The following is a 25,847-nucleotide window of genomic DNA, read 5'->3' as shown; positions in this document are numbered from 1 at the left end:
GCTGGTACCAAGTGATGGGGCAGTGAGATATACGGAAGCAAAGTGTAATCCTGAAAAGGCAGTGACTTAACTTTTAGTTCTAATGCTTACGATTATTATGATTATGATTATGAGGACACACAGCCCCCTTTTATTGTCATTTAGTAATGCATGCATTAAGAAATGATACAATGCTTTTCCAGAATGATATCACAGAAACACATGACAAACCAACTGAAAAACTGACAAAAAACCCACATAATTATAACATATACAACAGTGCAAAGCATTACCGTAATTTGATAAGAACAGACCATGGGACAGTAAAAGTCTCAAAGTCTCTTGAAAGTCCCATCATCTCACGCAGACGGTGAACCTCCAGCGCCACCAACTTGCCGGTGCAGCACTCTGGAAGCACCCGGCCACAGTCCAACTCCGAGTCGGACCAAAAAACTCCGAGCCTCCGACCTCCTCTTCGACACCAAGCACCGAGCACCATCTCTGCTGAGCACTTCGACCCCGGCTCCTGCAACAGGCGATACGCAAAGCTGAGAATTTGGGGCCTTCGTCTCTGGAGATTCTTGATCGCACAGTAGCAGCAGCAGCGGCAGGGAAGCAGGCATTTCAGAAGTTACTCCAGATGTTCCTCTGCGCTTCTCACGGCTGTCTCCATCAAATCCAGATTGTGCACGGCCCCCTAGTTACATATATCGATATCATCCGGAACGGCCGCGCACGCTGCATCGCCATCTTCTCCTCCCTTCTAATCTTAAACCTCAAACCTCTTTCCAGTACTTTCTTCCACAGAACAAAGGCAGTTAAGACCGAATAACAGATAAAACAAGATATCGGAATGAGCAGTTGCGCTCTTAGCTTAATCTCCCTTTCAGCTCCTCTGCAAGCTTTTAATAGAGTTTGTGGGTCACTCTGCAATGGAAACAGTAAGGAACCGTGGATGCAGGGAGGCTGATATCCTACAGTTCCGAGCTCACAGTTTAGAGATTGACCCCTGTACTACGACATGTTTCTGAAAATTAGGTTGTTAAACATTGTTATAAATCAAAAGAAACTGCCACTTGACATGATGTTTACGTGTTAACGATCAGGGAGGTTAATTTATAATGAGGTGCATGCATAATTAGATTTAAAACTAATAGACTTTCACCGCCTAGTAAAGAGACAATTATTTTTAGATGCATGTAATTTATTATACATGATTAACAAACAGAAGGTGTATGCTTTTGATGCAGAGAAATTTGAGGGGCCAGGTAATCCTGGGTACAACGTTCCCTGGATGCAGAGGACCATACCAGCTGCCCCTCCAGTGTTGCAGGCTCTAAGTGATGAGTGGACATCAGACAAGACCTCCTGTTACCCCACTACAGAAATCCCTGACACCACTCACATCTTAAAATGGTGTACAAAGACGAGAGGGTTCAATTAGGAAGATAGAAAGGATTTCCACTGGTCAGTATGTCTGTTATTAGAGGAATTAAAGGTAGGGCAAAGATAGAACTGAAAGGTTAATGTTCAGAATTCAGTTAACCAGAAACGGACTATTCTGTTGGGAGGATGGTAAATATTTGGGGAAAGGGAATGCAAGACACAAGAGAAAAGACAAAGGATTGGGCCTAAATGGGAGGCTCCTTGGGAAGAACAGTGGGCCAAAAAAAACTTTGTCAGATGTAACTCTGACTGGGTGTTGGTGGCACTTGGGGAGACAAGTGTCTATAATTGAGGAAAGAAGTCTAGAGCAAGGAGTACTTCCCCTTCATGTTTATGTGGCCTCCATCACACCACTCCCACAGAACAATGACTGAGACTGTGAGCACACACACACACACACAAGGACTCAAATACTTGCACTAATGGCACTTTGTGCATTACTGTGATATTCTGGTGCTGCTGCAATACTTATTTTCCGCTACTTATCTATTTAATATTGTTTCTGTATTACTGTCTTGCTTTTATCTACCACTTTATTTAATTGCCTGAGAGGAAGCCAAACAGAATTTCATTCTACCTATGTATAATGACAATAAAGATCATTCAAGTCAATTCAATTCAGAATGACAGCGCGACATAGGTGTTTAAATTTTTGCGTGAAGCACTCCTCACTTCCTTTCAGCTGGAAGGCCCCTGAATCTGCCAGGTTTACCCTACTGAGCCACAGAGCTCATTCTAATAGCCTCCCCACTCACTGTGGGGGGAGCTGATGTCTACCTCTTAGCCAACTTTGTTCAAGTCCGGAGCAGGATGGTTAGGATCAGGTTTTACATTACCCAATCTATTGATGTTCCATCTGACCCCGTCTGTCTCGTCTTGTAGTTAAACTTCTTCCATCCACAGCCCCCCCCCACCACTGCCCCAGTCCACACAGCAGCCTGAATGGCCTCCTTCTACGGTATATGCCATTGATTAGATGTGATGCAAGCCTTGAATGAAATTCCCCACGTAGGTGACTGCTGTAGTTTCCTTACTTGCGTACTGCATCTGTATCTGTGCTGTGGCACATGAGGTTAGGGAGTACTCTGTCGAACAGGGAGCCAGCTGACTCTGATCCAGCAAGCACAAGGCTGACATCTGGAACCTGCCGTGGTGCAGAAGTGCCATTCCCTGGTGTTAGAGTAGTTGCTTTCAGAAGCAGAACTAACTGCAGGCACAGCTGGTGCTTCCCCACACCATTCCCCTGCTGGAAGCCTTTTTCCTTCAGATCTTGGATTCACTTCTTAATTGTGGTCTATAAACACTGCACCACACCAGCTTTGGCAGCCTCTTGCAGAGACACTCGTTCCCAAAACATCCATCATCAGAAGCTACCGTTGTAAGCAATGCTTTCTTCATCGCACGCTGTGACTGTATTACTAAGTTTAATATTGACCATAGGGCAGTTGTACTGCACTCAACCATTAGCTCATTACTGCAATCAGCACAGACTCAAATTGTCATTCATTGAAGTCTGTGTGCTATAAAGCTCAGGTCAGTGATCAGTATGCTGAACAGTCTCTACCAGCAAACAACACTGAATTCCGCAAATTATTCAACCTTCCAAAAGTGTCCAGAGAGATTACAACAGACCAGTTTTCACACAGCCTTAAAATTTAGATGTTTACTAGATTATTTCTGATTCAAACTTATAATTCATGTTTAGACTTCTCAGACTTTTCTAAAGTTCTGACAATTATCACACCAGTCCGTCCTGATCTTCAGTTCAGCTTGTCTGCTCTTTGCTGAATGAATCACTGATGTAAGTCGTGACATTTGTGATTTTATGGTAGCAGTTCAGTGCAAGACAAAAATTACTACAAGTTACAGAGATAAATGAATGGTGCAAAAGACAAATAATGAGCTGGTGTTCATGGACCATTCAGAAATCTTATCATGGAGAAGAAGCTGTTCCTAAAATTTTGTGTTTGATTGTTCAAGCACCACTGCACTGGGAGCAACAACAGCAGGGCATATCCCAATTATGAGGGTATTTAATGATGGATACTGCCTTCTCAAGGCAACTTGTCTTGAGACATCTTCAGTGGCAGGGAGGGTTGTGTCCGTGATGGAAATGGCTGAATCTACAACTCACAGCAGCCTCGTGCAAACCTGCAAACTGGAGGTTCCATAGCAAACGGTGATGCAACCAGTCAGAATGTTCTCCAGAAACAAGAGACTGAGACTCAAGATAGATCCTCTGAGATGTTGCCACCCAAGTGCTCACACCCACTCACCCTCCTGAAGTCCAAATAAATTTCTTGTTTCTGACAATGTGTGTAAGGTTGTTGTTGCAATAGCCAATCTCACTCCTCTGCGCCATCTGAGATTCTGCCAACAACAGTGATGTCATCGGCAAATTTACTGGTGGCATTTCAGCTGTGCCTAGCCATACATACATGATGACCCTCCTACCGTCTTGGTACTTCAGCTCCGCCAAAACTCCACAGTTTATATCCACATGCTCACTTACTCCTAATACAACAAAAATTTTTTTTTAATCCTGACATATTTATTTAAATTTAGTTTCTCGCACTACTCAATTCCTTTCATGAAGACATAAAGTTGGAGCTAGGTTAGGCCTCTGTCCTTTCAAGTCTATGACCAATCCCCTCAGTATCATATTCTTTTCTCCTCATACGTTTTGATGCCTTTTTGCACCATAAAAAAAATCTATATTTGGTGACTTGGCTTCCACAGACTTCATGGCAGATCATTCCATATTCCTTTACCCTCTGAATGAAAGTTCTCCTCAGTTCAATTCTAAATGTCCTACACCGTATTCTGAGAACATGATTTTTTTTTATCCCTCCCAGCCAGGGAGTGACATCCAGTGTGTCGAGGACTGACAACATTTTGCAAGTATCAATGGGATTCTCTCTCATTATTACAAACTCTTGCCATTTTAACCTCTTCTCATCAAGGAATCAAACTGGTGAATTCTTGCTGTAGTCTCTCCATTGTAATAATACCCTTTCTTGGGTAAGGAGATAAAAGCTACATATATTGCAGGTACAGTCAAGTCAAGGCTCTGTAACTGACTCCCATACATACAATGAAGCCCAACATACCATTTGCTTTCTAAACTGATTGCAACATATATTGTTTGGTTTTAATGGCTAGTGTACAAGAACACAGACAGCTTTGGAAATCAGTACATGTATTTCCTAATCTCTCTTGCCAGAGAAATAAAACTGTGGCTCTATTTTACCTATCTAGATGCAAAACATGACATTCATCCACATTATGCTGAAGTTCTGCCAAATGGTGGCAGTTTCCGGTAAATTGTCAGTGTGCTCAGACATAGCGGCTCCTCCAAGTCCAACCAAAGGTATAGTTGTTTGCTATTACATCTTTTTTTACAATCACAAGACCCTGTTGATGTTAAGAACATCAGGCACTGCAGGTCTACCCCGTCAGCAAGTTGCCCGATAGCACTTGGAGCTGGATTAGTTGTATATCATGTCTTGGACACGTTTATTATGAACACAAGATCCTGTTGGACATTGATAATGTAGAGTACAAGTCCGGTTCACTGGTTCTTTGGCGAGACTGACAGTGGAGGAACTCCATGGTGTTGGTTGTTGCTCAGACTAGGCCCTCATGCCGCGGGATCGCCTGTTTCAGCCGCCCGGGGTGGAGTCGCTGGAAGCAGTGTGGCATGCTAGGGGTGGTGACTGGTCTCTCCCATCAGTGATGCCCTTCAGTGTTCACTCAGTGGAAGACAAGCTGGACTATGCTTGTCTGTGGCAGCACGAGCGCATGAGGAGGAACTGCTACATGCTTGTTCTTGCAGAAACGTGGCTCCATGACAATATCCCACGCACCATCATTCTACAGGCCATAACACTCAGGGACTTGGGTTATATTATTTTCTGTGACTGTATGTTTTACCCCTGAACCATCAGGCTCTTGAATTTCACTCAGCACTGAACTGTTCCCACAACCTATGGACTCACTTTCAAGGACTCTTCATCTTATGTTCTTGATGTTTATTGCTTATTTATTTATTTTTATTTTTGTATTTGCACAGCTTGTTGTCTTTTGCATGTAAATTGTTTTTCCATCGTGGGTGGGTTTTCAATGATTCAATGGTGTTTCTTTGTACCTACAGTGAATGCCTGCAAGAAAATTAATCCCAGGGATGTACATGGTGACATATACATATGTACTTTGATAATAAATTTACATTGAACTTTGAACTCTGTACTCCTATCGCTGTTTTATATGCTACAGTACATGTGCCTTGTGCTGAGTGTGACCTTTGGTGTTGTGGTTTGCACCCAGAGGAATACTGCTTTCTCTGGCTGCACTCATGTGTGTAGTTAAATGACAATTAAACTTCAGCTTGAACCTAATCTGCCACTATTTTCTCTCTTAATGAACTTGTGTAATCATTCTGAGCATCTGCCACATAACTCCAAATCCTACCCACTTCATGTTGTCAGCAAACAGAGATACTACACATCAGTTCTGTTTGTAGTACTGATGTGAGCACTACACATCACTGAGAGGTGTTGTGAATTACTGGGGCACAAGCACTCATGCTGCAATGCCCCTCTCATGTCATCACCACTCGGAGAAAGCCCCATTCGATCCTCCTCTTTTCTACCTCTCATACAACTTTCGATCCACACCAGCACAATAACCCAATTCCATGTGTTAATCACAAACAAGAGACAATCTGCAGATGCTGGAAATCCAAGCGACACACGCAAAATGCTGGAGGAACTCGACAGGGCCAGGCAGCATCACTGGAAAAGAGTACAGTCGACATTTCGGGCTGAGACCCTTCAGCGGGGCTGGAGTAAAAAAGACAAGGAGTCAGAGTTAGAGGTGGTGGGGGGGGAGGAAGAAACACAAGGTGATAGGTGAAACCGGGAGGGGTGAAGTAAAGAGCTGGGAAAATGATCGGTGAAAGAGATACAGGGCTGGAGAAGGGGAAATCTAATAGGAGAGAACAGAAGCCCATGGAAGAAAGAAAAAGTGGAAGGAGCACCAGAGGGCAGGTAAGGAGTTAAGGTGAGAGATGGGAAAGGGGATGGGGAATAGAGAAGGAGGGCAGGGACCATTACCAGAAGTTCAAAAAATCAATGTTCATGCCATCAGGTTGGAGACTACCCAGTCAGAATATAGGATGTTGCTCCTCCAACCTGAGTGTGCCTGCATCGCAACAGCAGAGGAGGCCATGGATGGACATGTCGGAATGGGATTAGGAAGTGGGATTAAAATGGATGGCCACCAGAAGATCCCGCTTTTTCTGACGGGCAAATCAGTGGCTCGGATGACATCGGGTCTCACCAATATACAAGAGGCCGCGCCTGGAGCATTGGATACAGTAGATGATCCCAACAGACTCAAAGGTGAAGTGTCGCCTCACCTGGAAGGGGCCCTGAATGGTAGCAAGGGAGGAGATGAGGGGCAGGTGTAGCACTTGTTCCACTTGGAAGGACAAGTGCCAGAAGGGAGATCAGTGGGGAAAGATGAATGGACGAGGGTGTCGCTCCGATCGATGTGGAATGCAGAAAGTGGGGTGTTGGAAAAGATGAGCTTGGTGGTGGGATCCTGTTGAAGATGGCAGGAGTTACGGAGAATTATATGTTGTTCATGAAGTCTGGTGGGGCAGTAGGTGAGGATAAGAGTAACCCTATCCCTGGGGGGTGGCGGGAGGATGGGGTGAGGGCAGACGTGTGCAAGATGGAAGAGATGCGGTTAAGTCCTTCTGTCCTCTGCTATTAGATTCTCCCTTCTCCAGCCCTATATCTCTTTCACCAATCATCTTCCCAGCTCTTTACTTCACCCCTCCCAGTTTCACCGATCACCTTGTGTTTCTTCCTCCCCTCCCCCACCCTCTAACTCCGACTCCTCACCTTTTTCTCCACTCCTTGGGTCTCAGCCCAAAACGTCAACTGTACTCTTTTCCATAGATGCTGCCTGGCCTGCCGAGTTCTTCAAGCAATTTGTCTGGGTTCCATGTGCTAATTAATTGCTTATGTGAGATTGCTATCAAATTCCTCCTGAAAATCTAAATACACAACTTCCATCGGTTCTGTCCCAGCTATTCTACCATCTATAGCCTCAGAAAACTGTAACAGACACACCAAACACAATTTCCCATGCTTAACTCCATGGTTGACTTTGGCTAGAACCTTTAACCTTTTCTCCCACCTTTTGTAACAGACCCTACCATTTTCTTCACAACTGATATGAAATTAACCAGTCTGTAGTTCCCAATTTTCTTTTAATGTAGTGAGGCCAAATTTTCCAGCTTCCAAGAAGTACTATATATCTATGGAATTTTGGGAAATGGCAACCATTGCATCCACTATTCCTACCTCCTACACCAGGCTGGGATGCAGATTAATAGTCCCAAAAACTTGCTCTTAACTCTGCTCTTAAACGCATCTCCCCCATTTCACGTACATCTGCTCTCACTCCATCCTCCTGCCACTCAACTAAGAATAGGGTTCCCCTGGTCCTCACCTACCACCCCACCAGCCTCCGGGTCCAACATATTATTCTCCGTAACTTCCGCCACCTCCAAAGGGATCCCACCACTAAGCACATCTTTCCCTCCCCACCTCTCTCTGCATTCTGCAGGGATCGCTCCCTACGTGACTCCCTTGTCCATTCGTCCCCCCCCATCCCTCCCTACTGATCTCCCTCCTGGCACTTATCCGTGTAAGCGGAACAAGTGCTACACATGCCCTTACACTTCCTCTCTTACCTCCATTCAGGGCCCCAAACAGTCCTTCCAGGTGAGGCAACACTTCACCTGTGAGTCAACTGGGGTGATATACTGCGTCCAGTGCTCTCGATGTGGCCTTTTATATATTGGCGAGACCAGACGCAGACTGGGAGACTGCTTTGCTGAACATCTACGCTCTGTCCGCCAGAGAAAGCAGGATCTCCCAGTGGCCACACATTTTAATTCCACATCCCATTCCCATTCTGACATGTCTATCCACGGCCTCCTCTACTGTAAAGATGAAGCCACACTCAGGTTAGAGGAACAACACCTTATATTCCGTCTGGGTAGCCTCCAACCTGATGGCATGAACATCGACTTCTCTAACTTCCGCTAATGCCCCACCTCCCCCTCGTACCCCATCTGTTACTTATTTTTATACACACATTCTTTCTCTCACTCTCCTTTTTCTCCCTCTGTCCCTCTGAATATACCCCTTACCCATCCTCTGGGGACCCCCCCCTTGTCTTTCTTCCCCCGACCTCCTGTCCCATGATCCTCTCGTATCCCTTTTGCCAATCACCTGTCCAGCTCTTGGCTCCATCCCTCCCCCTCCTGTCTTCTCCTATCATTTTGGATCTCCCCCTCCCCCTCCAACTTTCAAATCCCTTACTAACTCTTCCTTCGGTTAGTCCTGACGAAGGGTCTCGGACTGAAACGTCGACTGCACCTCTTCCTAGAGATGCTGCCTGGCCTGCTGCGTTCACCAGCAACTTTTATGTGTGTTGCTTGAATTTCCAGCATCTGCAGAATTCCTGTTGTTAGTCCCAAAAACTTGTTGCTTTTAGGAACATAGAACAGGACAGCATAGAAACAGGCCATTCGGCACACAATGTTGTGCAGAACCAATTAACCAGTTAGTAAATGCCTAGGTAAACTAATCCCATCTGCTCACACAATGTTCATAACTCTATTATCTACCCATTATCTGCTTTAAGAGCCCCTAAGTGCCTCTGTTCTATTTGCCTCCACCATAAGCACATTCTAGGCACCCAAAAGGCACTTTTGTCCTGAGGAAAAAAACATGGCTCCCGCCTATCTGTGCCCCTCGATCTTATAAGCCTCTGTCATGCCTCTCCTCAGCCTCTGTTGCTCCAGAGAAAACAACACAAATTTAGAAACATAGAAAAATGGAGAACCTTCAGCACAATACAGGCCCTTCGGCCCACAATGCTGTGTCGAACATGTACTTACTTTAGAAATTACCTAGGGTTACCCATAGCCCTCTATTTTTCTAAGCTCCATGTACCTATCCAGCAGTCTCCTAAAAGACCCTATTGTGTCCGCCTCCACCACTGTCGCCGACAGCCCATTCCACGCACTCACCACTCTGAGTAAAAAACTTACCCCTGACATCTCCTCTGTACCTACTTCCAAGCACCATAAAACTGTGCCCTCTCGTGTTAGCCATTTCAGCCCTGGGGAAAAGCCCCAAATTATCCACACAATCAATGCCTCTATTTGTCTAGATTCAATTGGATATTAAAAACAGAGAGATATGGGTGCAAAATATAGGCTGAAGATTTGGATCAGGGTTGAAAACATAGATGTATTTTTAAAATTTGGCTGATTTAGTAGATTACTAGTACCATTTTAAGTACCACTAATTTATCCCGTAAAAGAGTTGGGATGTCATGTTACAGAATGGTGATTAGGCTGCAGTTGGAGGTTTTTTTTGGCTCAGATGACCAAACATGACAGGAATTAAGCTGGAGAGGTTGCAGAAACTAGCCATGAGGACACTGTCTGGATTGAGTTATCAAGAAAAATTGGAGAGGCTTGATGCTTCCTAGGAAGAATGAGGGTGAGAGGTGACAATGACAATGGTATATAAAATCATGAGGTTTATAAAGGGTAGAGAGTCAATATAGAGTTTGTCTAAAACAAGAGGTCATAGGTTTCAGGTGAGAGGGAGAATGTTTTAAAAGGGATCTGAATAGTACATTTTTTCACACATGGTATGTGGCATCTGGAATGAGCTGCCAGAACAATAACATAAGTTAGGAGGCATTTGGACAGGTGTTTAAATGTTCGGGGCACTGAGGGATATGGAAGTAATGCAGGCAAGTGGGATTAATATGGATAGGTGTGATAGTCTGCAAAAATGCAGTTGTCTGAAGAACCTGTTTCAATGCTGAACAACAATATGACTGATTTCATTTTGAACATGCGCTCATTTCTTTATATTCCTTCCTTTTAATCAACTTTGTTTCCTCAGCTTCAAGTAATTTCCACTTGCTTCCATGAAAAAGGATCAAAATATTTGCTTAATCGTGCTGCTGTTTTCCTACTCTTCATCATTTCTCGTGCTTCTGAGGAATGTGCACTTGCCTTCGTTGACATTTTTTACATTCTTGTATAAGTCTTTACACACTACTTCTGACTGCCTTGTGAATTCTCTTTCAGACACCATTTTCATTTATTCCTTTTATCAATCCCTTGATCCATTCAGTTAAAATTTCCAAACTACTCCCAGTCTTCATTCTTGCTGCTTTCACTGACAACTTTATCAAATTTCTCATTGGATGTAATGCATCCTTTAACTTTTGTTAACCCTGGTATTTTGCTGGTTTTCTTCAGAAGGAATGCACCTAAATGAAGCTCCTCTATCTATGGTAGCCAATTCAGTTCAGATGCCATCAAAGTTTGCTTTTGTTTAGATTCAGTACCCTGGTCCGAGACTGATCTACTTCACTCTTCATCTAAAGAAGACATTATGTTGCAGGCACTCTTCATTGCAAGATCCTGTACTACAGGAGTTTTAGCTCACCCCTTCTCATTTTCCCTCCAACCCCCCTGTTTGAAGCCATCCCTGCGACTGTTTGGAAACACTCCCACTTAACTCTGCCTCCTTGACTTTGAGCCAATAATCTCTCCCACTCTTGCATCGTTTTCAAAATCTAAAGTGTTACTGACGGCAGTACAGTGTGTGTTATGGTGGCAGTACAGTGCAGGCATGACAAATCATTATAAGTTATGACAATAGATAAATTCATGCAAAAGATGAATAGTGAGGTAGTGTTCATGAGATCATGGACTGTTCAGAAATCTGATGGACGAGAGTAAGAAACTGTTCCTAAAGTGTGAAGTGTGGGACCTCAGGCTCCTGTACCTCCAGCCTGCTGGAAGCAATGGGAAGAGGGTATGTCCAAGATGGTGAAGGTCCTTCATGTAGATGCAGTTTTCTTGAGGTACTGCCTTTTTCAGATTTCAGCCCCACTTCCTACCTCCTTTAAGGTCAGCCTTAGATCTCGGCACTCAAGTCTCAGTCACTCCCATGAACAGATTTCCTTTTGCTTGGTGTACAGTTTTCATTGAACAGATGGATCTTAATTTTTGTTAAAAATACAAGTTAGCGCTTCTTAAATTATTTCAGGGATCTGGAAAAGGGAAAGAAGAGAGCTAAGGCCATAGAAGGCAAAAAGATCTGACTAACTGGAGGACTGGCCAATGGGCTACCAAAATCAGAGCTGAACTTTCTAGGAGCTGCTTGAAATACTGTACAAAGCAATTTTAAAATGTGTAAAAAAATAAGCAAAAGTTCCCTCTTTATTTCCCCGACTCTTCTAGGGATTTGGTAGATGAGCTTTGAAAACAGATTACCAGGGTGCAGTTCTATTTGTTTTAACACACTGAGAACAGTGAAGATTGGAACTCTGGCCAGATACTAAAGACAGGATTTCATTGATCGCAAATGTGTTTTTAATGTCATTATTTTACATTAGTAATAAAGACAAATATGTTAAATTAAGGGACTATTAAAAGGAAAGATCTTTCCTTTAAGCACATGGGAAATATTCTGTAACTGAAAGATTTCCGAAGCTTCTGCTGGGACAGACATATGATCTCAAGGGAAATCTGAGTCAGTTGTCTTTCAATATTTTTGTTCCATCTGTACACCTGTATATCAAAAATCAATAACGATAAATATTTCAGTGAAAGAATCTGGATTATTTAAAGTAAGTCATATCAGCTATGGGTGGTTTACAGTATAGCATGTAGCTTAAAGGTGCCAGCAATGACTCCACTTGAGGTAAGAACTATTTTGAGTATAGGGCATTCACTTGAAACGTTGACTGTTTTCTCTATCTTCACTCAGTGTCATACCTGTTCACTTACCTGCTCGTTAATGCAAGTATCGAATTAGCCAATCATGTGACAATAACTCAATGCATATAAGCATGCAGATACGGACAAAAGGTTCATTTGTTGTTCAGACCAAACATCAGAACATGGAAGAAATGAAATCTAAGTGAAATCTCGGCCTGAAACGTCGACTGCGCCTCTTCCTATAGATGCTGCCTGGCCTGCTGCGTTCACTAGCAACTTTGATGTGTGTTGCAGAAATGAAATCTAAGTGACTTTGACCATGAAATGATTGTTGGTACTCGATGGGTTGTTTGAGTTTCTCAGAAACCGGTGATCTCCTGGGATTTTCACGCACAACCATCTCTAGAGTTTACAGAGAATGGTGAGAGAAACAACAGACATCTTGTGAGCAGCAGTTCTGTGTTTGAAAACGCCGTGCTAATGAGACAGGTCAGGGGAGAATGGCTAGACTGGTTCAAGTTAACAGGAAGATGACAGTAACTCAAATAACCACATGCTACAACAATGGTGTACAGAAGAGCATTTCTGAATGACTAACTCATTGCAACTTGAAGTGGATGGACTACAGCAGCAGAAGACCTCAAACATAACGAAGTGGCTACTTTATTTGGTACAGAAAATATCTAATAAATTGGCCAATGAGTGTAGATGCTGTTGGGCCTTATGACCATTTCTAGCATTTTTGCCTTTTATTTCACCATTCTACATCTGAGATTACTTTTGCATTTCAAACTAGCCTACTGTCATCGGGAGTGATTCATGTTTAACTCACTCCTGCTTCCGTTTAAATGCTAGATTGCCCTGATGAAATTTTGTGGGGCATAATTAAATCTTGAATCATCATAACTTTGTTTGCAATAAAGAAGCTTCAGATAAAGTCTTTTTCACAATTGTTTCCATGATCAAAGTTGTCTCCTTGAATTGCTGCCTTTCAACCATTGAGATGATATGGGAATGTTGTACAGGAATATTTTCCAGAGATTGCCAGCTCATTGGCAATATGCATCGGTGCTTTTGACAATTTGGATGTTCTGGAATACACCCATCTTCCACTCAGTATATAAGACACTAGATACATTTGTGATATGAATCTATATTATCTATAAACTGGAAACAATTGTAATGGGTAATTTGTTCATATTTTTCACACTTTCCAAGATACAGTGAAAAAACTTCATTTTGAAATCTATGCAAATAACATGCAAAACAATGAACAAGGCAGTACAAATTTAAGAGCAATAACAAAATGCAGAATGACACAAGTACAGATAGACAATCAGGTACAAGAACCTGATTGGGTGATCAAGCGTCAAGCGAATGAGAGCAGAATTGTGAGAATTAAAGAATGAAGATTGAGGACCCGAGTCACCCAGACCACAAACTATTCCAGCTGCTACCATCCGAGAAACGGTACCGCAGCATTAAAGCCAGGACCGAGAGGCTCCGGGGACAGCTTCTTCCACCAGGCCATCAGACTGACTAATTCATGCTGATACAATTGTATTTCTATGTTACATTAACCGTCCTGTTGTACATACTATTATTACAACTTGCTATAAATTGCACATTTAGACAGAGACATAACATAAGATTTTTACTCCTCATGTGTACGAAGGATGCAAGTAATAAAGTCAATTCAATTCTTCACACAACAGCTTGGCAATGGCCTGTTTTGTTTTCAAATGTTACATAATTGTAGGAAATGCAAAATTATTTTTAAACCATACTGTCATAGTAAGAATCTGCCAAGTTTTTATATATATATATATATATATATATATACACACACACACACACACACATACACAGTGCCTGTTAAAATTATTCATTTCCTTTGGAAGTTTTCATGTTTTATCGTTTAACAACATTGAATCACAGTGGATTTAATTTGGCTTTTTTGACACTGATCAACATAAAAAGACATTTTCGTGTCTAAGTGAAAACAGATGTCTGGAAATTAATTAATTACAAATATAAAAACACAAAATACAGATTACATAAGTATCCCCCCTCCCCCCCCCCCCCCAAGTCAGTATTTAGTAGTTGCACCTTTGGCAGCAATTACAGCACTGAATCTATGTGGATGAGTCTCTACCAGCTTTGCACATCTGGACACTGCAATTTTCCCCCATTCTTCTTTACAAAACTCCTCAAGCTCTGTCAGATTGCATGGGGATCAGGAACGAACAACCCTTTTCAAGTCCAGCCACAAATTCTCAATTGGATTGAGGTTACAACTCTGCCTTGGCTAATGCCAGGGCATTAACTTTGTTGATTTTAAACCATTCCTGTGTAGCTTTGGCTTTACGCGGGGGGCCATTGTCTTGATGGAAAACAAATCTTCTCCCAAGTTACAGTTCTCTTGCAGACTGCATCAGGTCTTCCTCCAGGATTTCCCTGTATTTTGCTGCATTCATTTTACCTTCTAGCTTCACAGCCTTCCAGGGCTTTCTGCAGTGAAGCATCTCCACAGCATGATGCAGCCACCACCATGCCTCATGGTAGGGATGGTGTTTTTTTGATGATGTGCAGTACTTGGCTTACGCCAAACATAGTATTTCATCTGCTGGCCAAAACGCTCAATTTTGGTTTCATCAGACCATCATAGAACCTTCTTCTAGCTGACTGATTCAGAGTCTCCCACATGCTTTCTGGCAAACTCTAGCTGAGATTTCATGTGAGTTTTTTTTCAACAGTGGCTTTCTCTTTTCCACTCTCCCACAAAGCTGCGACTGATTAAGCACCAGGGCAACAGTTGTGATATGCACAGTCTCTTCCATCTCAGCCACAAACTGTACCTCCTCCACAGTTGGCATAGGTCTCTTGGTAGCCTCCCTCACTAATTTCCTTCCTGCATGGTCACTCAGTTTTTGAGGACCGCCTGCTTTAGGTAGAGTTACAGCTGTGCCATATTCTTTCCATTTCTTGATGATTGGCATAACTGTACACCAGGGGATGTTCAGTGACTTGGAAATTTTCTTCTATCCATAACCTGACTTGTGCTTTTTAATAACTTTTTCGCAGAGTTGCTTGGAGTGTTCTTTTGTCTCCATGGTGTAGTTTTTGCCAGGATACTGACTCACCTGCGTTTAGACCTTCCAGATACAGGTATATTTTACTACAATCAATTGAAACACCTTGACTGCACACAGGTCTCCATCTAACTAATTATGTGACTTCAAAAACCAATTGGCTGCACCAGTGATGATTTGGTGTGTCATATTAAAGGAGGATGGATACTTATGAAGTCAATTATTTTGTGTTTTATATTGTAATTAACTTAAATCACTTTGTTTTGAGAGATCTGTTTTCACTTTGACATGAAAGAGTCTTCTTCTTTTGATCAGTTTCAAATAAGCCAAATTAAATCCATAGTAATTCAATGTTGCAAAGCAATAAAACATGAAAACTTCCAGGGGTAGTGAATACTTTTACTGTAAGGCACTGTAATTAAGGAAAACATCACATATAGAAGAACAGCTGATATGCAGCCTCCCTTGAACACATCCACTCTCCTATCCTTTCCAGACCATGGAATTCTTGAAATTGTTTATTCATATCTAAATGACAACCAGTCTAATGCTATAAGATCCTGTTGGCCTCACCACACATTCCCAGTTCCAAACAAAAACAGAAAATGCTGTAAATTTTCTGATCAGAAAACATCTGTGATGGCTCAAATAGTGAAGTTATCTGAATAATTATTTCCTATTTCTAGCATCTAAATAGTGTTTATAAGTTCCAGATATACTGAACTAATGCTCTCAACTCAGTTGAGCAAATATGAAAGGCACAGTTTGGAGCAATATATATTTAATAAATTCAAGTAATGTTCAGATGTTGGCTTGAGGCTACCAGCTAATAGGTTATTAAATTTAGAAACCACTGGGTGTTTTTCTGAATCGGTCATTCCTTTTGTTTCCTTAAATATAATATCTGAAGTAGAAGACCAGGCAATTTCAGTTGAAAAAGTCACAGCACATAGAAAATAAGAGGAGGAGGGATGAGACATTTATTAACCATATTTCATTTTGTGATGGACAGAATTAAAATTGACTTGATGTTGAAAATACTCCATGAATCACTGCAAAACTTTAGCACCATTGGCTTCTTTTTGTTGAGTTAGTCAAGTAACAGAGATGTTGAGTCAACTGCAGCCTTGTTTTTCAGCATTGAGCCACAAAGGGGCTTTGCTTAACAAATACACTGAACTGAACTTACCCAAAGCACAAGATGGTTGAGATCTTTTTATCCGACACACATCCCCGTGAGGGAAACGTGACTAGCATTTACCTTTTGCTTAAGCAATTCTTCAGCTCTCGCTTTCTAAGCGAAGAGCAAACATTTTTGCAGTAGCTAAAGAATGCACAAATCATCAATTCAATATGCAGAGGAACAAACTGAAAATAAAGAAAAACAAGAGCCCAGTCTGCATTAGCTATATAGGATTCAGCCCCTGATCTCAACATACCAAAGTAATAACATTCTGTTGTATGCCACTTTCACATCAGAGACCCAAATGTCACTTGCCGACTGAGGAGAGATTGACGTGCGATACAGATCGTCACAGACGTCTGCACAATTGGTGTAGACGAAATATGATTTAAAAAATCAAAGATTCATATTCAAAAAGGTCAGGCACTCTGTAAATATAAATTTAAAAGCAATCTTATAGAGCACAATGTACAAGTATATAATATTACCTTATATACTGTACACGAGGAAATCTGCAGATGCTAGAAATTCAAGCAACACACATCAAAGTTGCTGGTGAATGCAGCAGGCCAGGCAGCATCTCTAGGAAGAGGTACAGTTGACGTTTCAGTCCGAGACCCTTCATCAGGACAAAGTGCAGTTAAGACTAAGTCCTGACAAAGGGTCTCGGCCTGAAACGTTGACTGCACCTCTTCCTAGAGATGCTGCCTGGCCTGCTGCGTTCACCAGCAACTTTTATGTGTGTTGTTGTTTCCATTACTTTTTGTAAGCTTTTCCATTCAAAGGCATAGGTGCTTCCATACTAGGCCGTAATGCAACCAGTCAGTATATTCTTCACCGCACATCTATCAAAGTTTCTCCATGTTTTAGATAACATGCCGAATCTTCGCAAACTTCTAAGAAAGTAGATGCACCGTCATGCCTTCTTTGTAATGGCAGTTATGTGCTGGACCCAACACAGATCTTCTGAAAAGATAACGCCAAGGAATTAAAGTTGCTGACTCTCTCCACCTCTGATCCCCCAATGAGGACTGGTTATGGACCTTCAGTCTTCTCGTCAATAATCAATTCCTAGGTCTTGCTGACATTGAGTAAGAGATTGCTGTAGCACCACTAGGTCCCTCTGTTCCACAACATTCCCCAGGGCTTACACATTTACTATACAAGTCCTACCCTGGTTTGACTTCTCAAAATGCAACACTTAACACTTATTGGAATTGAAATCAATTGCCAATCCTCAGCCCAATTACCTAGTGGATCAAGATATCCCTGTAACTTTTGAGAATGTTCTTCACTATTCACCTATTTTAGTATCAACTGGAAACTTACTAACCATCCAAACAGTTTCTACAAATAAGGAATAAAGGTCCCACACTACTGACCTGTGCAACAACACAGAGACCTCTGGTTCAAGAAACAACCTGTAACAATCACTTTTTGTTTCTAAACATTAAGCCAGTTCTGTAATACAATTAGCTACCTCTCCCCGGATTCCAGGTGATCTAACCCTCTATGCTGGTTTGCCATGTGGGACCTCATCAAAGGCCATTTAGATAACTTCAACTGCCCTAACCTCATCTATTGTCTTGGTTACCTCTTGGAAAGAGAAAAAAATTGCCAGACTATTTCCCTGCACAAAGCTGCGCTGACTATCCCATGTTATCCATCCCAAATCTCCTGGACCTGATGGAAGGCACCCTCGGGTTCTGAAGGAAGTAGCTGGAGAGATTGCGGAGGCATTAACAATGATCTTTCGAGAGATCCTGGCATTGCACCTAATGACAGGAAAATTGTAAATGTTACCCGCTATTTAAGAAGGGTGGGAGGCAGCAGAAAGGAAACTATAGACCTGTTAGCCTGACATCAGTGGTTGGGAAGTTGATGGAACTGATTGTTAGGGATGAGATTACAGAGTACCTGGAGGCACATAACAAGATAGGCCAAAGCCAGCATGGTTTCCTGAAAGGAAAATCCTGCCTGACAAACCTACTGCAATTTTTTGAGGAAATTACAAGCAGGGTAGACAAAAGAGATGCAGCAGATGTGATGTACTTGGATTTTCAGAAGGCCTTTGACAAGGTGCTGCACATGAGGCTGCTTAGCAAGATAAGAGCCCATGGAATTACGGAGAAGTTACTAGCATGGGTGGAGCATTGGCTGATTGACAGAATTCAGAGAGTGGGAATAAGGGGATCATTTTCTGGTTGGCTGCCAGTTACCAGTGGAATTCAGAGGCGTCAGTATTGGGACTGCTGCTTTTTACATGTATGCCAATGATTTGGACTATAGAATTAATGGATTTGTGGCTAAATTTGCCGATGATACAAAGATAGGTGGAGGAGCGGGTAGTGTTGAGGAAACAGAGAGCCTGCAGAGAGACTTAGATAGTTTAGGGAAATGGGCAGTGAAGTGGCAAATGGAATATAATGCTGGAAAGTGTATGGCCATGCACTTTGGTGGAAGAAATAAACAGGCAGGCTATTATTTAGATGGGGAGAGAATTCAAAATGCAGAGATGCAAGGGGACTTGGGAGTCCTTATGCAGGATACCCTAAAGGTTAACCTTCAGGTTGAGACGGTGGTGAAGAAAGCAAATGCAATGTTGGTATTCATTTCTAGAGGTGTAGAATATAAGAGCAGGGATGTGATGTTGAGGCTCTATAAGGCACTTGTGAGACCACACTTGGAGTATTGTGTGCAGTTTTGGGCTCTTTATTTTAGAAAGGATATACCGACGTTGGAGAGGATTCAGAGAAGATTCATGAGAATGATTCCAGGAATGAAAGGGTTACTGTATGAGGAATGTCTGGCAGCTCTTGGATTGTATTCCCTGGAGTTCAGGAGAATGGGGGGGAGGGATCTCATAGAAACATTCCAAATGTTAAAAGACCTGAACAGATTAGATATAGCAAAGTCATTTCCCATGGTAGGGGAGTCTAGGACAAAAGGGCACAACTTCAGGATTGAAGGACATCCATTTAGAACAGATGTGCAGAGAAATTATTTCAGTCAGAGGGTGGTAAATCTGTGGAATTTGTTGTCACGAGTGGCTATGCAGGCCAAGTCATTAGGTGTATTTAAGGCAGAGATAGTTAGGTTCTTGATTAGCCAGGGCATCAAAGGGTATGGGGTGAAGGCAGGAGAATGGGGATGACTGGAAGAATTGGATCAGCCCATGATTGAAGGCAGAGCAGACTCAATGGGCCAAATGGCCTACTTCTACTCCTATATCTTATGGTCTTATTAGACCAAGTCTATCTAAATGCTGGTCAATCGTGTCCCTCAGAATTCGCTCCAGTAACATACCTATCACTTACGTCAGACTCACCAACCTGTCTTTGCTGCTCCTCTTAAATGATGGACCAGAGCAGAGTTTCTCTGACTGACCACCCTCAATCAAGTTCAGGTGAGAGGAAAATTGACCAGAACAGATTTACCCTGTTTTTTTTGCAGACATAGAGGAAAAAATTAGTTTTTCCATTTATCAAGCTGATATCTGCATTACAGCTATACTTGAAAAGCCCGGGCAGAGCGGGGTTTGGATAGTGAGTGGTTTGTTGTGAAGGGCACACAGATAATGTGGCATATTGTGCATTGAGCTATTTCTCAGTATCCAGAGGGATGAAAGGCTTCTGTGTAAGTGCAAACCGTGTAAGGTGATTGAGATGGATCATCCTCTTTGCATCTGAGTGAAGATGTTGGCAAAGGATGAACTCCACCATTGCTGAGGTTGTAAATGATTATGGGGAGTCTCTTCTTTCTCCTGCTGGATAGTTAATTCACAACCAGATATGACATGATCCTATTTATATGTGAAATTGTGTTATTGATGTCCAGATGATTGAAGATGAAACTATTCAGCATTGCCATTTTCAATGAATTCAACACTACCCAATAACTCAGAGCTTAATTAAATTACCAATCTTGACACAGTTCCTACTCTTCCACTTTGACTGTTATCACACATTAACTTTATGTACTGTAAAGTTTATATTGTTTCCAATGTTACAAACAACACCAAACACACTGTTCATTAAAGCAGGCACCGTGAAAGTGAGTCCAAATCTCCAAAGTTAGTTGAACCTCTCATCTAGATTACAGTTATGAAACTATCCATTATTCTCATTGCAGCATCTGCTACATTCTCCTTGAGCTGCACCTCTTGCATGTTTAAAATTCCATCCATATCTATTATCCATTGATATTAATTGTAAAGAATATTAAAGAAGGACTCATTCACATGCATACGCGGTAAGCGGCAAATTCCCTCAGCATTTTCTTGGTCTGAAGCCAGTCCATCAAATGAAAGTTTAAATTGGCTACCAGGCATCTTTCTTTGTAGAAAGAGAAAAGGGAAATAAAAAGACAGTAGACCAGATGCTGAACACTATTGTGGTCTGTGATTATACTGAAAAAAGAGCACACAGCTTATAGACATACCATGGGATCTTTAGGATTTTCAGGACACCCAATCACCCTCTTGTCTGTAGAGTTCAAGCCCACCACCTGGTCTTTTTACTTACGGTTATAGACATGCAGTATCAAAGTAAGATGAAAGGGGTGGCAAGATTAGGATGACGTAGTGCAGGCTCCAACAAAGTTCTGGATATAGTAGAAAATGAAGTTCGACCAATTTAAGAGCCGGGCTGAATCGGAAAGGTTGGGTTCTGGCCGAACTGAGGCAGCGGGGTGCGGGGTCCAGGCCCCAGAGCATTCCAAAGCAACTGAACCCAGTGCTTTGATGATTAGGCACCGGGCCTAATTGAAAAGGTCAGGGTGTCGGGGCCCGAGGCGAGGGATGGGCAGGCTCAGCTGGCTGCTCCGCAATGTTTTCTCAGCTCTGCGCTGAACTACGGGTCTCGGGCTCTCTTTCACTTCAGTTCAGAATGTCACTCGCTTACAGCTATTGTTTGCATAATTTGATTTGTTTTTCTTCTCTTTTCTCTCAGCATTTGGGTGCTTGGCGGTCCTTTTTAATGGGATCTTTTTGTGTTTCTTTATTTCGTGGCACTTGTGAGGAGACAATTCTCAAGGTTGCATAATGTATAAATTGATAATAAATGCACTTTGAACTTTGAAGACCCCTCAAATTCCCTAAAACACATGGGTAGACCTGATAATATATCTACTTAATAAATATTTTTGATTTATTTTATTGTCAGTAAAAATCACAAATTGCTGGTGAACAGGGATGGCCAAGGTGGAGGTGCGGAGTGAAGTGATGATGGCACTAAATGGCGACTCCTTCGTTTACATCTTCGGAAACAGCTCTATTTCCATCTTTAATCTCTCTATTTTTCCCTTTCAGGGTTCTTTTGAAGACACTGAACTGGAGTTACACACTGACTTCGGTTCTTTGCGGGAATGGGACCCACTCTCGGGGTTTCACAACTGGCCGTGGTTCAGCACGCCAAGGGCTCGGCCTAAGAGTTCGGCTCGCCTTTGGAGGCCTAGGATCTCGGGGCTCTGGAGACGGGTGGATTGGAGGTCAGTGTCATGGCAGGAGACTCGTGTATTGTCGGGGGGGGGGGGTTGGAAGATCTACGGCTGTGTGCCCAAAGACTCAAGATCTTTGGGCACAGAGTTGAAAAAAAGGGACATAATGGACTTTTAACATCGTAACCCAGTGAGTCTCCCCTCTTGCTGTGAAATGGAGACAGCTCTTCTCTCTTACTAGGGAGAGTGTGAGCCTGTCGCATGTCGAATACTGGGTGAACAATGTAGTCTTTGGAGTACTGCAAGTCTGTGTCTTTACTGTTGCTTTGCTCATGCTTGAGTGCTCGGCGATGGGTGCCAATGCTTTTTTTTGCCGGTGGGGGGGGGGGGGATTGTTGCTGCCGCTTATGCGCGGGACGGAGGGGAGCTAGGCAGGACTTTGGGGTTCTAACATTTAACTGTTGTTCATTCTTTGGGGCACTCCTCTGTTTTCGTGGATGTTTGTGAGAAAAAGCACTTCAGGATGCATATTGTATACATTTCCCTGACATTAAAAGTACCTTTGAAACCTTGCAGGAAGAGATAAGAACCTGGCTCAATTGAGAACATCAGGACTGAACAAGAATATGAATCAATTGCTTGTTGTTCTGACTTAGCTGGTTAATTGTTAAATGCAAGGTCTTTTTTTCCAAGAACTATTTACTAATCAATGCAAAAGTTGTAACAACAAAAACTTGGTTAGTATTAAAACTGTCACTGCAGCATGGATAGATGACAAGAGCCTGGTCGTGGCTCAGGAGCTTTAACCAAACTGAAAGGTACAACGGAGAAAAGCACAAATTTTCAGTTACTATTCATTCTGTTCATCAGTTGTGGATCTCCACCATTCTCTCAGGAAGATTGATGCTGAATCCCACCTGATAGGCTATGAGACAAATGGAAGAATTTGGCCTTACCGCAAACTCTTCTCTCCAGGTGTGCTTTTGCTGAAATTCCTCTGCTGCCGTTGCAAGTCTCTGTAAGCAGACAAACAAAGTATTTCATGAGCTTTTTCATTACGGAACGTATTTTATTCTCTGCAGTTGTAAATTCACCTCTATGCACCTGTTATGTGCTTATGATGCTGCTTCAAGTCTTTCATTACACCTGTGCATACATGTCCTTGTACATATGACAAACTTGACTTTGAACTCTAAAACCAGAGGCTGGATATACATTTTTTTGTCACAATGGCCACATATACCATGTTTGCAAATAAACTTACTCCCACAAATTGCATCATCAACCCAAGTATTTTCTGAGTGATTTCAGTGATTAAGCTGCCTCCGCAGAAGTCAGTAAAGGTGTAACTATCATTACTTTAACATTATTAATTGAGCTCCTCAGCTCCATCCAAAGTAAGTGGAATTTCCCGGTGGTCAACCATTTCAAATCCTGTCCCCAGTCCCCTTTCCAACACGTCGGTCCATGGCCTCCTCTTTGGCCACGATGAGGCCACTCTCAGGGTGGAGGAGCAACATTTCATACTGGTAGCCTGGTGGTTAGCAGAACGCTTTACGCTATAGGCGACCCGGTTTCAATTCCCACTGCTGCCTGTAAGGAGTTTGTACGTTCTCCCCGTGACCGCTTGGGTTTCCTCCGGGTGCTCCGGTTTCATCCCACTGTCCAAAGACATACAGGCTGGTAGGTTAGTTGGTCATTGTAAATTGCCTTGTGATTAGGCCAGGATTGCAGGGCAGCGTGGCTCGAAGGGCGGGAAGGGCCTATTCTGCGCTGTATCACAATAAATAAACGAACAAACTTCCATCTAGGTTGCCTCCAACCTGATGGCATGAATATCAATTTCTCCAACCTCCAGTATTTCCCCTCCCCCTTCCCTGTTCTTCATTTCCCCACTCTAACCTGTTATCTCTTCACCTTACCTGCCTATCACATCTCCCTGGTGCCCTTCCTCCTTCCTTTTCTCCCCTGATCCACTCTTCTCTCCTATCAGATTCCTTCTTCTATAGCCCTTTGCCTTTTCCACCTAACAACTCTCAGCTTCTTACTTCATCCCTCTCCCCATCCCACCTGGCTTCACCCATCACCTTCAAGCTTGTCCTCCTTCCCCTCCGCCCCACCCATCCCAACTTCCTCTCTGGCATTTTCCTCCTTTCTTTCCAGTCCTGATGAAGAGTCTTGGCCCAAAATGATGACTGTTTATTCATTTCTACAGATGCTGCCTGACTTGCTGAGTTCCTCCAACATTGTGTGTGTGTAGTTTTTACATGGAGCCTTCAGGCTAGATAGCAACACTGGGACAAAGATCACCTTGAAAGGAGAAAAAGGTTTTCTCTGTCCACTGGAGCTGTCTGACCACCTTGTGCTTTTTACCAGATTTCCACCACCTGCAGTATTCTGTTTTTGAAGTGGAGCTGCATGGAGGGCAGTCAAAATAATGGTAGAGAAGGAAACGAGTTATTCTGCTGGAGGAATTGCAGCAAAATATAGAATAGTTTTTCATGGATTTAAGAGGTCATTTTGCTTCTATTAAAACGTAATGTATGCCAGCATTAAATTAATAAGAAGCTAACATCCCAACAAAAAAATCAGCACCTCCACTTAATAAACCTTCAAAAAAAAGTCATAAATTTAGATTAGTATTGGTATCACTTTTATTACCAGTTCGGCCACTCAGCATTAAATTCAGCAATTTTCAAAAACTGGATTTCCAGAGAAATAAGGGAATGAGTTACTGTGCCAGACTAAAAAGGTATAACACAGGAGAGAAAGACTTGCATTTTTATGCCCCTTACATATTTCAGGAGGATGCAACAAATCAATGTTTATACAGATTAATATTTAAATTATCAGTATTGGTCTGGCTGCAAATCTGCACACAGCAAAAATTCCACAAACAATTATATGAATAACTCATCCTCTATTGATGGGTTTGGTTGAGAAAATAATGAAAAACTCTGAGGGATGCCTTGGGAGCTCTCACATACACTGGAGCAGGCACTGGGGGGTTCGCTTTCAATCTGCAATTTTGAAGCTACCGCTTTCAACGCCGCAATATAGAGCAACAAACTAATTTTACTGTTAGCTTGGAGTAAAGGAAATCCCCTGTAGAAAGTCTGAACTTTCGCCACCATGAAACTTTCAATACTGCCACTCTCCGCCGACATGGTCCAGTACAAACAACAGAATTGCCTCAGACAATATTGCCACGTCATAAGATTGCATAAAAAATCCTTGCCGGTATTCAAAGTCAATTAATTTCCTGATCTTCTGATCAACTTTGAATCATCTGGTTTATCTGGTCATTCATTCCACTTAAAGTTGTTTTACATCACAGTTTGACCAGCATGTCCACCTATATATCAGTCTGCATACTTCATTATTTACTGACTTAGAGCACCATCAGATGTGATTACTTCTCTACTTTCAGAACAGTTTGTGGAAGAGGTAGACTTAAGAATCACACAAGGAACAAATACATCTCAAAGGTAGACGATAGCACTCAACTTTACTTTAGTACAATAAAAAATCTGGATATTCAAACTTAGTTTTCAACACAGGGGGATAAAACCAGCAATACCAGAATTTTCATACATAGATTTAATTTTCAAACAAAAGTAAGACAAGCTTTGTGTTTTGAAAAGTAATAAAAATCCTAACATTAAATAAATATTAGATAATTATGGGATCCACAGTAGTTTGTCTGGGGCACAACACTATTACAGCTCAAGTTTGTGCATTCAGAGTTCGGAATATAATTCCAACGCCATCTGTAAGAAGTTTGTACTTCCTCCCTATGACCGCGTAAGTTTCTTGTGGGAGCTCCTGTTTCCTCCCACATTTCAAAGATGTACCAGCTAGTAGGTTAATTGGT

General features: G+C 42.3%; 1 protein-coding gene across 3 annotated transcripts in view; it reads right to left on the bottom strand.

Moving 5' to 3' along the window:
• LOC134359480 (voltage-dependent calcium channel subunit alpha-2/delta-1) overlaps positions 1–25,847 on the bottom strand; it is a 761,998-nt gene that overhangs the window by 479,131 nt on the left and 257,020 nt on the right. For all 3 annotated transcript variants that reach the window (XM_063072791.1, XM_063072789.1, XM_063072790.1), the window contains exon 4: positions 22,930–22,989. In XM_063072791.1, the coding sequence (XP_062928861.1) occupies positions 22,930–22,989 (60 nt within the window). The remainder of the gene's footprint in view (positions 1–22,929; positions 22,990–25,847) is intronic.

Source organism: Mobula hypostoma, chromosome 20 (genome assembly GCF_963921235.1).
Source record: "Mobula hypostoma chromosome 20, sMobHyp1.1, whole genome shotgun sequence".
Classification (NCBI taxonomy): Eukaryota; Metazoa; Chordata; class Chondrichthyes; order Myliobatiformes; family Myliobatidae; genus Mobula; species Mobula hypostoma.
This window is presented reverse-complemented; position numbering and strand designations above follow the sequence as displayed.